The sequence below is a fragment of the Mytilus galloprovincialis genome, chromosome 2 (assembly GCF_965363235.1).
Source record: "Mytilus galloprovincialis chromosome 2, xbMytGall1.hap1.1, whole genome shotgun sequence".
NCBI classification, from domain to species: Eukaryota; Metazoa; Mollusca; class Bivalvia; order Mytilida; family Mytilidae; genus Mytilus; species Mytilus galloprovincialis.
The window spans coordinates 81,036,338-81,049,392 of NC_134839.1; the positions used below are offsets into that span (position 1 = coordinate 81,036,338).

At 32.0% G+C, this 13,055-nt stretch overlaps 1 protein-coding gene across 1 annotated transcript; it reads right to left on the bottom strand.

Annotated features, from left to right (window-relative positions):
* Positions 1 to 1,460: 1,460 nt before the first annotated feature.
* Positions 1,461 to 11,510, bottom strand: LOC143064562 (L-proline trans-4-hydroxylase-like). Its single transcript, XM_076237469.1, has 10 exons — positions 11,440 to 11,510; positions 9,019 to 9,052; positions 8,421 to 8,499; positions 7,134 to 7,212; positions 6,457 to 6,564; positions 5,899 to 5,990; positions 5,423 to 5,513; positions 4,817 to 4,949; positions 3,241 to 3,392; positions 1,461 to 1,723 (listed from the first exon to the last, which is right to left on the bottom strand). Exons 2-10 carry the CDS (start codon positions 9,032 to 9,034, stop codon positions 1,610 to 1,612), a joined length of 864 nt encoding a protein of 287 aa, XP_076093584.1. The 5' UTR covers positions 9,035 to 9,052; positions 11,440 to 11,510; the 3' UTR covers positions 1,461 to 1,609.
* Positions 11,511 to 13,055: the final 1,545 nt, after the last annotated feature.

Below are 13,055 nucleotides of genomic sequence, written 5' to 3' on the forward strand. Positions count from 1 at the left end.
TAACACATTTGCGAGATAAAAAATATAGATAACCAGAACAGGACAGCTAAAACATTTACAGTACCTTTTTTTATTGATGTATTGCCCATGGTTTAGGATCGTGGCCCGGATTTGTTTCCACTCAATCGATTAATTACTTGTGAATTATGGTAATTAATGTCTCTTCAGTGATGCTCGAGGTCAAAATGTATTAAGCAGTTTTCTATATAGTGTTTTGTAGACTATTGTTTGTATTTTCGTCGTTCTCCATTTTGTGCATTGATTTTGCCAACCGTTCTACATATGCAGTTTGGTACCCGATTATGTTGTTTTGGTTAAGGAGTTCATGCAATGCAATTTAAAATCGGTATCGATATCGACACAGGTGGACTTGAACCTAGAATGAGTGACAAACGTGATGATTATAACTTTCGAATATGCATTTTTCAGTCTTTTAGATGTAAATCACCTTCTGTCCCATCGTATGGCTTTTTCTCAATAAATACTTTATGATCGTGCATATTCATATATCCGGGCTGAATAGCTAAGGGTGCTCCTTCCACAATAACTGTTCCAACGATATCTAAACAACTTTAATCAACACAATATAAGTTTTATGGTGTCCATCACGAATTGGCTACCCGATACAATTTTTCTGCGTTTCAATTTATAAGCGACATATTTTTTTAGCGGGTTTAAATATTTAGAAACCAGTTTCTATTGTGTCATATTTCCGATTGAAACATTTTAACTGAGTGTAGAGTTGTCAAGAAGATTGGTGCATGTACAAAAGTAAAAGTGGTATGACCATGTCGATGCACACGGTCTCATTTCTCCTGGAGTTCATGTGATGTCCATAGCTTCTTTTGTTTCCTTGATCTGTATTTTCTTAATCTATTTATGAGATTTGAAGATCAGTATTTTAATGTTGCCTTTATTCATACAAGTGTACTTATAATATGCAAGGTCCCCTTTACATTGTCTTGATTCGTAGCAGTCTCATAGACGATCATACAGATATCGATTTACTATAAGAATTTCCAAAAACCTTAATATAATACAATTGAAAATAAAATGGGGAATGTGTCAAAGACCCCCCCCCCCCCCCCCCAAAAAAAAAAACGACCAAAGAACGGAAAACAGCCGAAGGCCACCAATGGGTCTTCAACTAAGCGAGAAAATCCCGCACCCGGAAGCGGGCTTCAGCTTGCCGCTGGATAAAAATAGTTCAGTGAGAATTTACGTCATACTTAACTTCAAAACATAAATATGAACTAAAATAAAAAAAAAAAAAAAATAGAATATGAGACTAATAAATGCCAGAGGATAAAAATAACAATAGCGTGTGTTTATTACCAAGTTATTTGTCTGTCTACTATATTTGGATATTGATAACCGAATATGGAAAATGTTTACTAAAAAGTAAAACATAAGTTATGATCAATGCAACTAGTTGTATTAATAAATTTATAGTAATAAAATTATATTATTAATATTTATTTTTATTGGATGAAGCGTTATTTTATTTACGACAACTTGTATTTCGTCTGATGTTTTTAAAAAATCTCTATCTCCATCCAACTACAATGTATATGAACGTTTATACGTTGCCGAAAAAAACCCGCATATGTTAGTGGGATTGATCTTTCCTGCCAATCATTGTTGTATTTGTATTTGGATGTTGAAATTCCTTTCCAGACATGTCTGTAAAATTTGTACATTCCTTGATTGCAGAATCTGGAACCTGAAATAATAATTGGACCAATTGACCATTGTGCACGTGCAACTCATGTTTATAAATTGAAACAGAATATTCTTTCCTCTATTTATACTATTCGGAGAGAAAAAAAAAGAGACAGGTGAAAGTATTATTAAACAGTGTATATAATCATGTTAAATATTTTTCTCTTTACCAATATAAGTACAAAGTATTTCAATTGTGAACTTTCCATTTCTAAGTAGCAACATTCCAGCAGCGCCTGCATACGGAGTATATATCTTCCAATTGATACGATATTTACGGGCTTGTATTTCCTATCATGATTTCCTTGAGAGAGGATTGCTACTCAAAAGGAAGCTATTAAAGATATTTCCCGGATTTGCAATAACATAAGCAACACGATGGATGCCACATGTGGAGCAGGATCTGCTTAACCTTCCGGAGCACCTGAGATCACCCCCAGTTTTTGATGGGGTTCGTGTTAGTTTTCTATGTTGTGTCTTCTGTACTATTATTTGTCTGTTTGTCTTTTTAGTTTAAGCCATGGAATTGTCATTTTATTTTTTATCTATGAGTTTGACTCTCCCTCTGGTATCTTTCGTCCCTCTCTAGAGTAAGAGACTGGTTGGCTTGCTTGCCTTGCTTGATTTGTTTGTACTAATGTTTGCTCAAACATGACAATTAGGATTGATACCTGCAAACAATTATAAGTCGATGGAGTTTAAACATCATATTTATAATTGATTGGCCATTATCAAATAATCAAAGGAGTAGGTCCGGTAAGGGCCGATTATGGCATCAAATTTTAAGTTCATCTGACGAAAGATTTTTGACACTTTTTAAACACTTTAGTATCTATTTCAGTTGATTCAATGAGTTTATGTGAAAGATTTTTACTGATTTAGTAATTAAAAACGCTCCGATTCAAGCTTAAATATAAAAAAATCTATCAAATATGCCAAGAAAATGTCATTTTTCAGATGGCTTTTATCAAATATGATAGTGAACACATCCGTGTTCATCCTCAACCTTTATATATATTATGTATTATCATCAAATACAACTTACATTTCAATATTAAGAATGAACACAAATGCGGCCATTTTCATTTAAGACGGAAAAATTTAACTAATATGCTAAAATTGTAAAGATTTCAGTAATTAAGCATGAGTAAATGATGCTAGTACCCGATATATGAGCATTGTATTGTCAAAAACAGCCCATATCTATGTATAAGAAGCATTCTTCTTTCCATAAATAACTAACAGTTTACATTTTAACAATTTTGTAATTGCTATATTTTTGGGCCAAAAAGGGGTCTTACTGAACCTACCCCTTTACCTATACTAGTGTACACGTTTAAATTCCGTCCACTTATATTGTTTGCATATGTCAATTATATTTACTTTTACGTTTTGTGTACATTTTCACAATACTCCCGAATGAAAAAGAGTAAGCTACGATCGTTTTTTCTGATGCATGTCAATTTTGTTAAAAGATCTGCCTTTAAGGCTACATTGAGCCAAAATGATAAAAACTACCTTCTGTATGGGGGTATATTGAGCATGATGATGTTCCATGACGGATTCATTAGAGGCTTTGTTGTAACACATGAGGAATCCAATCCTTCTCATCTTACTACGATTCGGACTGCTGTAGTGTAGTGTATTAGAATGGAGAAACAAAACATCTCCTGTAAAGAAAATGAAAGATGTTTCTAAGTATTAAAGCTATCATCGAAACTAGAAAATCTACTTCATAAATTGATCTTATATATTATACTGACAAAGGTATACGACTTTAACCAAAACATTTATAACTATCGTGATTTCAATTTTTCAAATTGTCAACTTGCCATTACTCAGAAGTATCAAAAAATTATTTCACTAAAATACCGAGCTCCGACGAAAATTCAAAACAGAAAGTCCCTTATCAAATGGCAAAAATCCAATCCTCAACAATATCAAGCAAATGGACAACAACTGTCATATTCCTTACTCGATACAGGCATTTTCTTATAGCTAAATTCTATTATATTGAAAACGACGTGTGAACAAAACAAATACACATAATAGGTAAAAACGTCATATAAGTCAACATTGGGTTATCATCTTAATCAATATAAATCAAACAAATATGTAAACACATATTTACCTTGGCACAATAACACAATGACGGGATTTATAAACACAGGGCCACGTCATATGTAGCAAAGAAACACACAATGCATACAGACACAGCATATTAGCAAAAATGAAAGACAATAATACAAAAATTATCATAGAACAATTACACTCTGTCCCAGCCTACTGAAATGACACATACCAACGAATACGTTACGCACATACAATTTCGTTCTTTACAGACCTCATTAACAGGATACACAAAACTGCTACAGCATAGTTATTAGGAAACAAGAATGAAAACCATATCATGGTTATACGGTCAGCATCGATTATTAATTGATGGACCGATATATATATATACCCAATGTGTATGTGTCTAAATGATGGGTATGCGTCTAAACCCACTAACGATATGCTTTTGCGGTCTAAAACCTTTCAATACCAAAAAATAAGCTGATATGTAAATTTACTATTTGTGGCCTATTCATGAGGTTTAAATATACACCTTATCGTTATTTGTTTGCCATACATTTGGACATTACAAAGATTCCCGTCATTTGTTTACGTAATAATGGATATGACGTATCAATAGAAAAACGATTGTTGTTTGACGATAATATTTTAAGTGTCACAGAATCTTTGGTTAAGTCTTAATTGCGATAATGTGTATAGACCGATGCCTACCATGTCACGCATCCTGTTTCGTTCATTTTGGGTTAAATATGATTTCCTGGTTTTTGTTTCTTAAATTTGATTTTGTATCTTCTGAATTTATGAGATTTGAACATCGGTTCTATCTAATTTGTAAAACAGAGAAGACAAAATAGTCAAAGGTTACAGTGTAGTAATTGAGTAAGCCAAAAGCGCGTTTTGTCTACAAAAAAATCATCCCTGACGCTGGAATCAAAAAGATCAAAAGTAAGAATTTGAATAAAGTGATACTGATATCATAAAACTATCGGAATTTGCTTTTTCTGAAGTGTAGGATTACCTTTCTCCATCTCAGCTTTGACATGAGGGCATCTCTCCTTAATAGATTCTAGACGTGACAGTTCGGCAACTTGATTTTGTCCATCATCAACATGGTGATCTAACCGTCCACATTTATTGGATCCTGCTAAAACCTGTATCACAAAAATATGATATAGTATGAATACTATTAGACTGATTTGATGCTATTAAATCCATATCACAAAGTATGAATAGTATGTTAACTGAATGAATGGCTAAATTTATAACAAATAAAAGTATGCAATATCATGATGAAAGTCTAAACCCTATCAAAAGAATAGTATGTAAAAAGTTACTGGTTGAAAACAAAATCGAAAACAAAATTTTGAAAAGTATGTAAACTGACTTGATTACGTTAATACTCAAAGACTGTTTTACTATAGGTGCTTTTTGTTTTGCAATTCTTGAATCACATCAATTTATTCAAAGTGTATAGAAGACTTTCAGATTCAGCTAGTGGGTATTCGGTATTCTAGTTTTATTAATTTATGAATTATGAAATTAAACAAATAAATGTTCGTTTTTCTTACTGGCTATTTTTATTTTTTTTCTGTGATTTCACTAACAAACATAGACCATAACGAACCTCCAGACATCCGTTTTCAATCGTGCTGGGATCAACTGCAACCCAAACAGTCAGCAAGTCAGGGAAAAGGTTACCGTAATGATACCAATAGCTTTAAAATATTAAATGCATTAAACATATGTATTGTTACAAATAATCAAACCTCATCATAAATATAATGAGAATATGTATTTCTTCAAAATGAGAAATCAAGTGAACTTTCTTTGATTACAAGTAATCAATAATATTTGCTACCAATGATTGTTCGCATTCTGTACATATCATAATTTAGGAAAATGTAATTGAATAGCCATATTAGACTTTGTAGAAAATAAACAGCAGATATTCCTTATTCGGCTAAGTTAACGCAAGTTTAAGTTATACAAGATCATAGTGAACGAATAACGAGATATGTGTAATAATAAACTGTACTCGTAATTGATAGGATAGTTAGAATATAAAGTTCAAACAAAGATAATATTTGCGAAAATAGTAACCCGTAATCCTGATGCCAGTATATAGGGCCAGACACTTCAGGTTCCTTCATAATCAACTTAGCATGGTAGTGATACACTTCGCCATCAAGTAACTAAACATATTAAGAAAGCAAAAACAAACATGAAATATTGAACAGTAGCAAAATATACCAAACAATAAGTAAAATAACAAAAAAATACCGAACTCAAAGGAAAATTAAAACGAAAAGGCTCTTATCAAATGGCAAAATCAAATAGCAATAATAAACTTTCAATAACGTGTTGTTTTCATCATTACATCAATGGGTCAATACCTCTATCATCGAGAGTACTTCGGTACTGACATGATTTAAAACAACCCTTTTTAAAATTTTCAGTTAATAAATTTTGAAATAATAAAAAACTAGCAAAGTTAGCCTTAGTTGATTTGGCTACTTTATTAGTTATTTTTGGTTATATAGCTCTTCAATTGTTTCGGTTCTTATAAATCCTTGGCTTTCAAATATTTGGCTTTGGGCGTTGTTGTTTTTAACAGATGTGTTATAAATACGGGACTATATTGAATAACTAAGTACTTACCTTTTCACAACTACTCACTATTTTCTCTGATCTAGATACAATTCCAGTGACGTCAGTACCAGGATGTCTCCAAACAACTCGTATTATCTTATTTTCTTTATCTTCTAGCTTAAATAATATGATGTTTCTATGTTATCTATCATCAATGATGACATTAAAATAAAAGATGAATAAAAATCTAATTTTAAAATAAACATTATTCTATGTAAACGATTACGAAACATCAACCAAACCTATGCTGGACACCATTTATATATACACTCATATACTCTCAAGTATGCTATTGCAACTTATTTGTTAAGAAACAACTTTAGTTCCAACTCCATCTGGCAAAGTTGACTTTTGATGTTTTTGTGTATTATTTATATATCCTTTTTTGTAATACAGTTCGTCTCCGTTTCGGTTCTAAAAATTTATTGGCATTCAAAATATTCGGTATTAAACGTATCTGATTAAAGAAAATCCAGAAAAGTGCTTAGGACTCTTTAAATTTATTAAGATTTATTTCCATTTTTATAAAATTCATTTAAGCATTTATTACACAAGCTTGACTCCATTCTATAAAAACATATATCAGTGTTGCTTTATTTCAAGTGACTTGCATGTATGTAGGCATCAGACAAAAATCATCTATGTAGACATCAGATAAAAATCATCTATGTTAAAACCAAACGTACCGAGTATTTGTTCCCCATAAACTTTTCTCCGGTCACACATTTCTCTATTTTGTTAATCTCCTCTTTGTCAAGCATATTACTATAAAAATATATGTTTGTTATTATAAAGGCAGGGAATAAAACATTTGGACAACATACCAAAACTTTCTCTCTTTATCTTTATCCAATGTGTATCAAGATTCCTCTCGTAGTCATACTCACACGATATATGATCATATCAATAAGGGTTAAAAATATAGAAAGTTTACCAATGTCAGTTAACATACCAACAGGACAAATATCGATATGACATTAAATATCGTCTGTCCGTTGGTCAATCAACCCCACTTTTGTATGAGCTACTGTCTGTTCATGAACAACTTGAAAAAAAGTTTGTGAAACGATTACATAATCTTGCTCACAGATTGTTCTTTTTCACATTTATTTTAGTTCTTAATTTCAAAGGATTTCTTAGATCAACTCAGACAGAGCATGGACTTTATTTTACCAGTATACTACGCTACACTACATATTTCATTCAGAATTTAATTAAACTTTCTCAGAATCTTATTATGTTTGCCTCAATGATTTTGTTATGGACTTTGAAACGGGCGTGGGTATCTTAACGTGACGATTCCCTGCATTTACCTATACTTATATTATCTTTGGCTCTCTGAGCAGTTATCGTCGAAGTGTTTCTGATCTAGATTAGCATAGAAAAGCGTTGCAGGAAGATCGAATTTGATTTCCTGACTATCATGAAAATCAAAATCATGATCGGTGTCAAATATCAATAATGAAAAAGACAAAAACATGTTTATAATAGTTATCAAAGGTACCAGGATTATAATTTAGTACGCCAGACGCGCGTTTCGTCTACATAAGACTCATCAGTGACGCTCATATCACAATATTTATAAAGCCAAACAATTTCAAAGTTGAAGAGCATTGAGGGTCCAAAATTTCCAAAAAATTTTGCCAAATACGGCCAAATAAGGTAATCTATCCCTAGGATAAGAAAATCCTTAGATTTCGAAAAAAATCAAAATTTTGTAAACAGGAAATTTGTAAAAATGACCACATTATTGATATTCATGTTAACACCGAAATGTTGACTACTGGGTTGGTGATACACTCGGTGACGAAACGTCCACCAGCAGTGGCATCGACCTAGTGGTGTAAATAGTTATCAAAGGTACCAGGATTATAATTTAGTACGCCAGACGCGCGTTTCGTCCATATAAACTATTCATAGATACCAGGATTGAAATTTATAAAAAAAAGTATTGTCAGATTATTAATACTAACCGTATGATAAGATACCCATTGTCATGATAGTCATTGTACATTTGTTCTGTAAGCTTAAAAGGCTCAGTGAATCTGTAGTCTAAAAGAAATTTACATAAGTCTAACAAATTAATTTTGATAAAAGTAAATAAATGCATTGAGAAATAATTTTGAAGCTAATGTTCTAATCCCACATGCAAGTTGGTCGTAGACTAATTTGTCTACCATTTTATGGTCCTTGCGGTCATATAGCTCAATTTTTTTTTGGTAGTTGCAGATTATTGGCTCTGAGAGTTAATAATAAAGATTGATACAGATAAGCACTTTGGACAAACCAATTTTTAAAGTATTATTTTCATTTTCCAATGTAATTTAAAGTGTATATGAATATGTACCATATGTACTATAGAATATAAATTAAAAGGAATAATCCTATTTTATGAAGGGGGAAACAATTGCAAGCCTAACATGTACGCTGTATTATTATTCACTTCATACGTATAATGTAGATTGTTTAAAAGGTGCTTGTGTCTAATTTGTTATCTAGTAGGTGGTACTTGTCTTTTTTCTGTGCATGTTAAAAACATTAAAGTTGACAAGTAGATTCATAGATTCATACCTGATCCAATATCCATCTTGAAGTCTTTAGATACCTACAAAAAATGACTTATTTTAACAGTTTTTAAAATTTCAATGCAGATATACAAAGATGTGGTATGATAGCCAGTGATAAAACTTTCCATTAGTGATCAAATGACGTAGCAGTTGAGTCTATTGCTTAAGCTCACACTACACAAAATATTCATTTTCTTGATTAATTCAACATTAAGCAGTCTTTAACCAACCCTTCATTAAATTATGTGTATTCAATCATATTTATCTTGATCATAAAAATCATAAACAGTAGTTTTTAGCTACTTAAAAAAGACATATCAATGATACCATGACATTACATATTTATATTATGTTAAATAATCTTTGTTCTTATTTTAACGTATTATTGTAAATGTTATCTAAAGAGTCACATAAAGGAAAGCAAACATTGGGGACAATCAAACAATATAAGTCGTAAGAAAACAAGAAACGCTTCTTTAGTATGATAAATGTTCAGCCCAAGTACCGAGAACATTATAAAAATGAAAAGTTTAAAATTTGAAAAATGAAAATTATCAAAATTATTGTAAACTTTAAAATTCGAGTGAAAAAAACAATTGCTGATTTAAAGATGCAAGTTAAGTTATGAGATAACAGTATTTGTATTATCCTTTATTCGTATTTTGAAATGTGAAAGATTTGATCAAAATAGCATTTTTTCGTGAAAAGCTCATTATGAAGTGGCGGTTTGTTAAAGATACTTCCCAAAAACAATTAACTAAGTCTTTGTCAACACAATTCATCTGTAAGATGTCAGTTGTTTATATCAGAGTCACTGTGATAGATACCAGATTAAGATTGTGTTTCTCCATTGAAAAAAAAACCAGATATGTACATTCTGGCCTCTCGTTTTCATGAAACATTCCAACAAGAGTGCACACACTGAAATGTCTCGCCTTCTATACTAATCATTGATATTATGTTGATAGTCCTAGGTGTAAAGCTAAGCTTTATTACAACTGTCACATAAACTTAACATTAACCAAGATAACTAAACAAAGACCAATGAACCTTGAAAATGAGGTCAAGGTCAGATGAAACATGCCAGGCAGACATGTTCAGCTAACAATGCTTCTATACAACATATATAGTTGACCCATTACTTATAGTTTAAGAAAAATAGACCAAAACACAAAAACTTAACACTGTGCAATGAACCATGAAAATGAGGTCAGGGTCAAATAAAACCTGTGTGACTGACATAAAGATCATAAAATATTTCCATACACCAAATATAGTTGACCTATGGCATATAGTATTAGATAAAAAGACCAAAACTCAAAAACTTAACTTTGACCACTGAACCATGAAAATGAGGTCAGGGTCACATGACATCTGCCCGCTAGATATGTACACCTTACAATCATTCCATACAACAAATATAGTAGACCTATTGCATATAGTATGAGAAAAACAGACCAAAACACAAAAATTTAACTATAACCACTGAACCATGAAAATGAGGTCAAGGTCAGATGACACCTGCCAGTTGGGCATGTACACCTTACAGTCCTTCCATACACCGAATATACTAGCCCTATTGCTTATAGTATCTGAGATATGGACTTAACCACCAAAACTTAACCTTGTTCACTGATCCATGAAATGAGGTCGAGGTCAAGTGAAAACTGTCTGACAGACATGAGGACCTTGCAAGGTACGCACATATCAAATATAGTTATCCTATTACTTATAATAAGAGAGAATTCAACATTACAAAAAATTTGAACTTTTTTTTCAAGTGGTCACTGAACCATGAAAATGAGGTCAAGGACATTGGACATGTGACTGACGGAAACTTCGTAACATGAAGCATCTATATACAAAGTATGAAGTATCCAGGTCTTCTACCTTCTAAAATATAAAGCTTTTAAGAAGTGAGCTAACGCCGCCGCCGTAGCCGCCGCCGCCGCCGTAGCCGCCGCCGCCGCCGGATCACTATCCCTATGTCGAGCTTTCTGCAACAAAAGTTGCAGGCTCGACAAAAATTGCAAATTAGACTATTTTTTTTTTAAATTTCTCCTAAAGCTAAGAATAAAAAGTATTTGTGACCAAGGTTGAGGAGTCGAAGCATCATGTTTCAGTATACTTACTGAAGGGTAGGGAATTGTTTTGATAGCTTCGGAGCATTACTTACATATTCTTATCACAGGTTGGTTAAAAATACAAAGGACAGTATTACTTTATTATAATTATTAAATCACTGCAATTATTCAGTACACATTAGGTGATATACACAAGACAGTTCTATTATTTAAGATAAAACAGATGACTTATGACCATGTATTTGTTTTCACTGCTAAACCGATATTTTTCTTAAGACGGACTGTTTGTATATAAGCTACTTTAAAATTTACAAAGAGAAAATCATCTAAAATATACTAACCTAATTGTATGTCGTTTTACTCCTCCAGATAACCATTTATCTCAAATCTATTTTTAGAACCAAATTTACATATTATACATAATTCAAAGTGTACTACTTTAGTACACGATATCACATGGGTGTTTGACGCTCTATGAAATAATTTAGACCTAACATTTAGCGAAAAGGTAAATGTCGACAACAGACAAAACAATCGATCAGAAAATTAACAATTCTCACAAAAGGTATAAGTAAAAAGAACAATACTGAACTTTGAGGAAAATTCAAAACGGAAAATGGCAAAATCAAATGATAAAGCACATCAAAAGAATGGACAACAACTGTCGTATTCCTGGCTTGGTACAGGCATTTTCAAATGTACAATATGGTGGATTGAACCTGAGTGTATAGCGCTAAACCTCTCATGTGTATGATGCTATTTTTATTATATAAGCACAGGTTCAATACTGCTACCGGGTGACTATAAGTACAAACGTATATGATCGTATATCATCAGCTCATTAGTCAGTCGTTCGGTACATTATATTTAAGACATCTTTCTTAAATTGTCCGTTTACATATCTTGAAATTATAGAGAAACTATATTGTTCAAAAGTTCCTCAGTCATACCTTACATAGATTAGACCATTCTTCTAATGCCCCCTTTTGGTCATATATATTTTTATGTGTTTCGAAACTTATATCTCGTTAGCTTTCAATTGTGTGCGATTGTAGATTGAAATTCAATCAGATCGTCGGTATTTCTCTTACACAAACCAAGAACTGTTTGAGCAACGAGGAAAGGCGATTGCAGGTTCTAAGGGTGTGATTTCATTGACAAATTTTATTGCACTAGATGCTCATGTCATCATATGTCTCTTCAGTGGTGACTCCGTGGCCAAAATATTGAAAAGTCCGAAACCGAATACAAACATTGAAGTGCTGATAATTGCAAAAAGTATCAAAATTAAATCCAAAACCGAACAATGAATCCGAGCCACACATGCATATGAGATAGATAATATTTTATCCGTATTTTCATGCCTGTACCGAAGTACTGGCTATTGGATTGAATATATACCCGGGGTCAAACAGTCCTTCTGCAGAGGTATAAACAGAGGGGGGAAAGTCATATTTACTATATTTATTTGCACAAACGCATTTATAACAATTGTTTAAAAGTCTCAATATAAAGTACTTTACATTATAAAACATGAAATATCTTTATTGCAACTACCGGTATAATGTCTACAATAGGATGTATAAAAGTAAAATGCATCTTAAATATAATATAAATTTCTAATAAGATATTTCTAACTTTAGACATCTCAAAAATATAAGAAGAACATACTTTCAGTATTTGTAAAGATCAACTGATTAAAATAATTTTGATTTAATAGAGACTATCATTTTTGATAGATTTAAAATCAAAAATATTTTTTGTTTCAAGGGTTTCTTTGTTCCTTTTATGGTAATAATAACATTGACGTTACCAATTCTATTGCATCAGATGTATAATTTCGAAAGTAACGACTGATGTTCGTTATAGTTATAAATTTCATTTACCGCCCATCTAAATTTTCCCGATGTGTTAAGTTTCTGATGATGCCTTTGATTTTGGATGTAAATAAAGGCAA

Bases quoted from the DNA above. Each gene is read 5' to 3' on its own strand.
- LOC143064562 (XM_076237469.1), bottom strand. The intron at 6,565-7,133 runs GTACGTTTGGTT...ATATTATTTAAG, and splicing joins TTATGGGGAACAAATACTCG to CTAGAAGATAAAGAAAATAA. The intron at 5,514-5,898 runs GTTACTATTTTC...AATATTTTAAAG, and splicing joins TACTGGCATCAGGATTACGG to CTATTGGTATCATTACGGTA.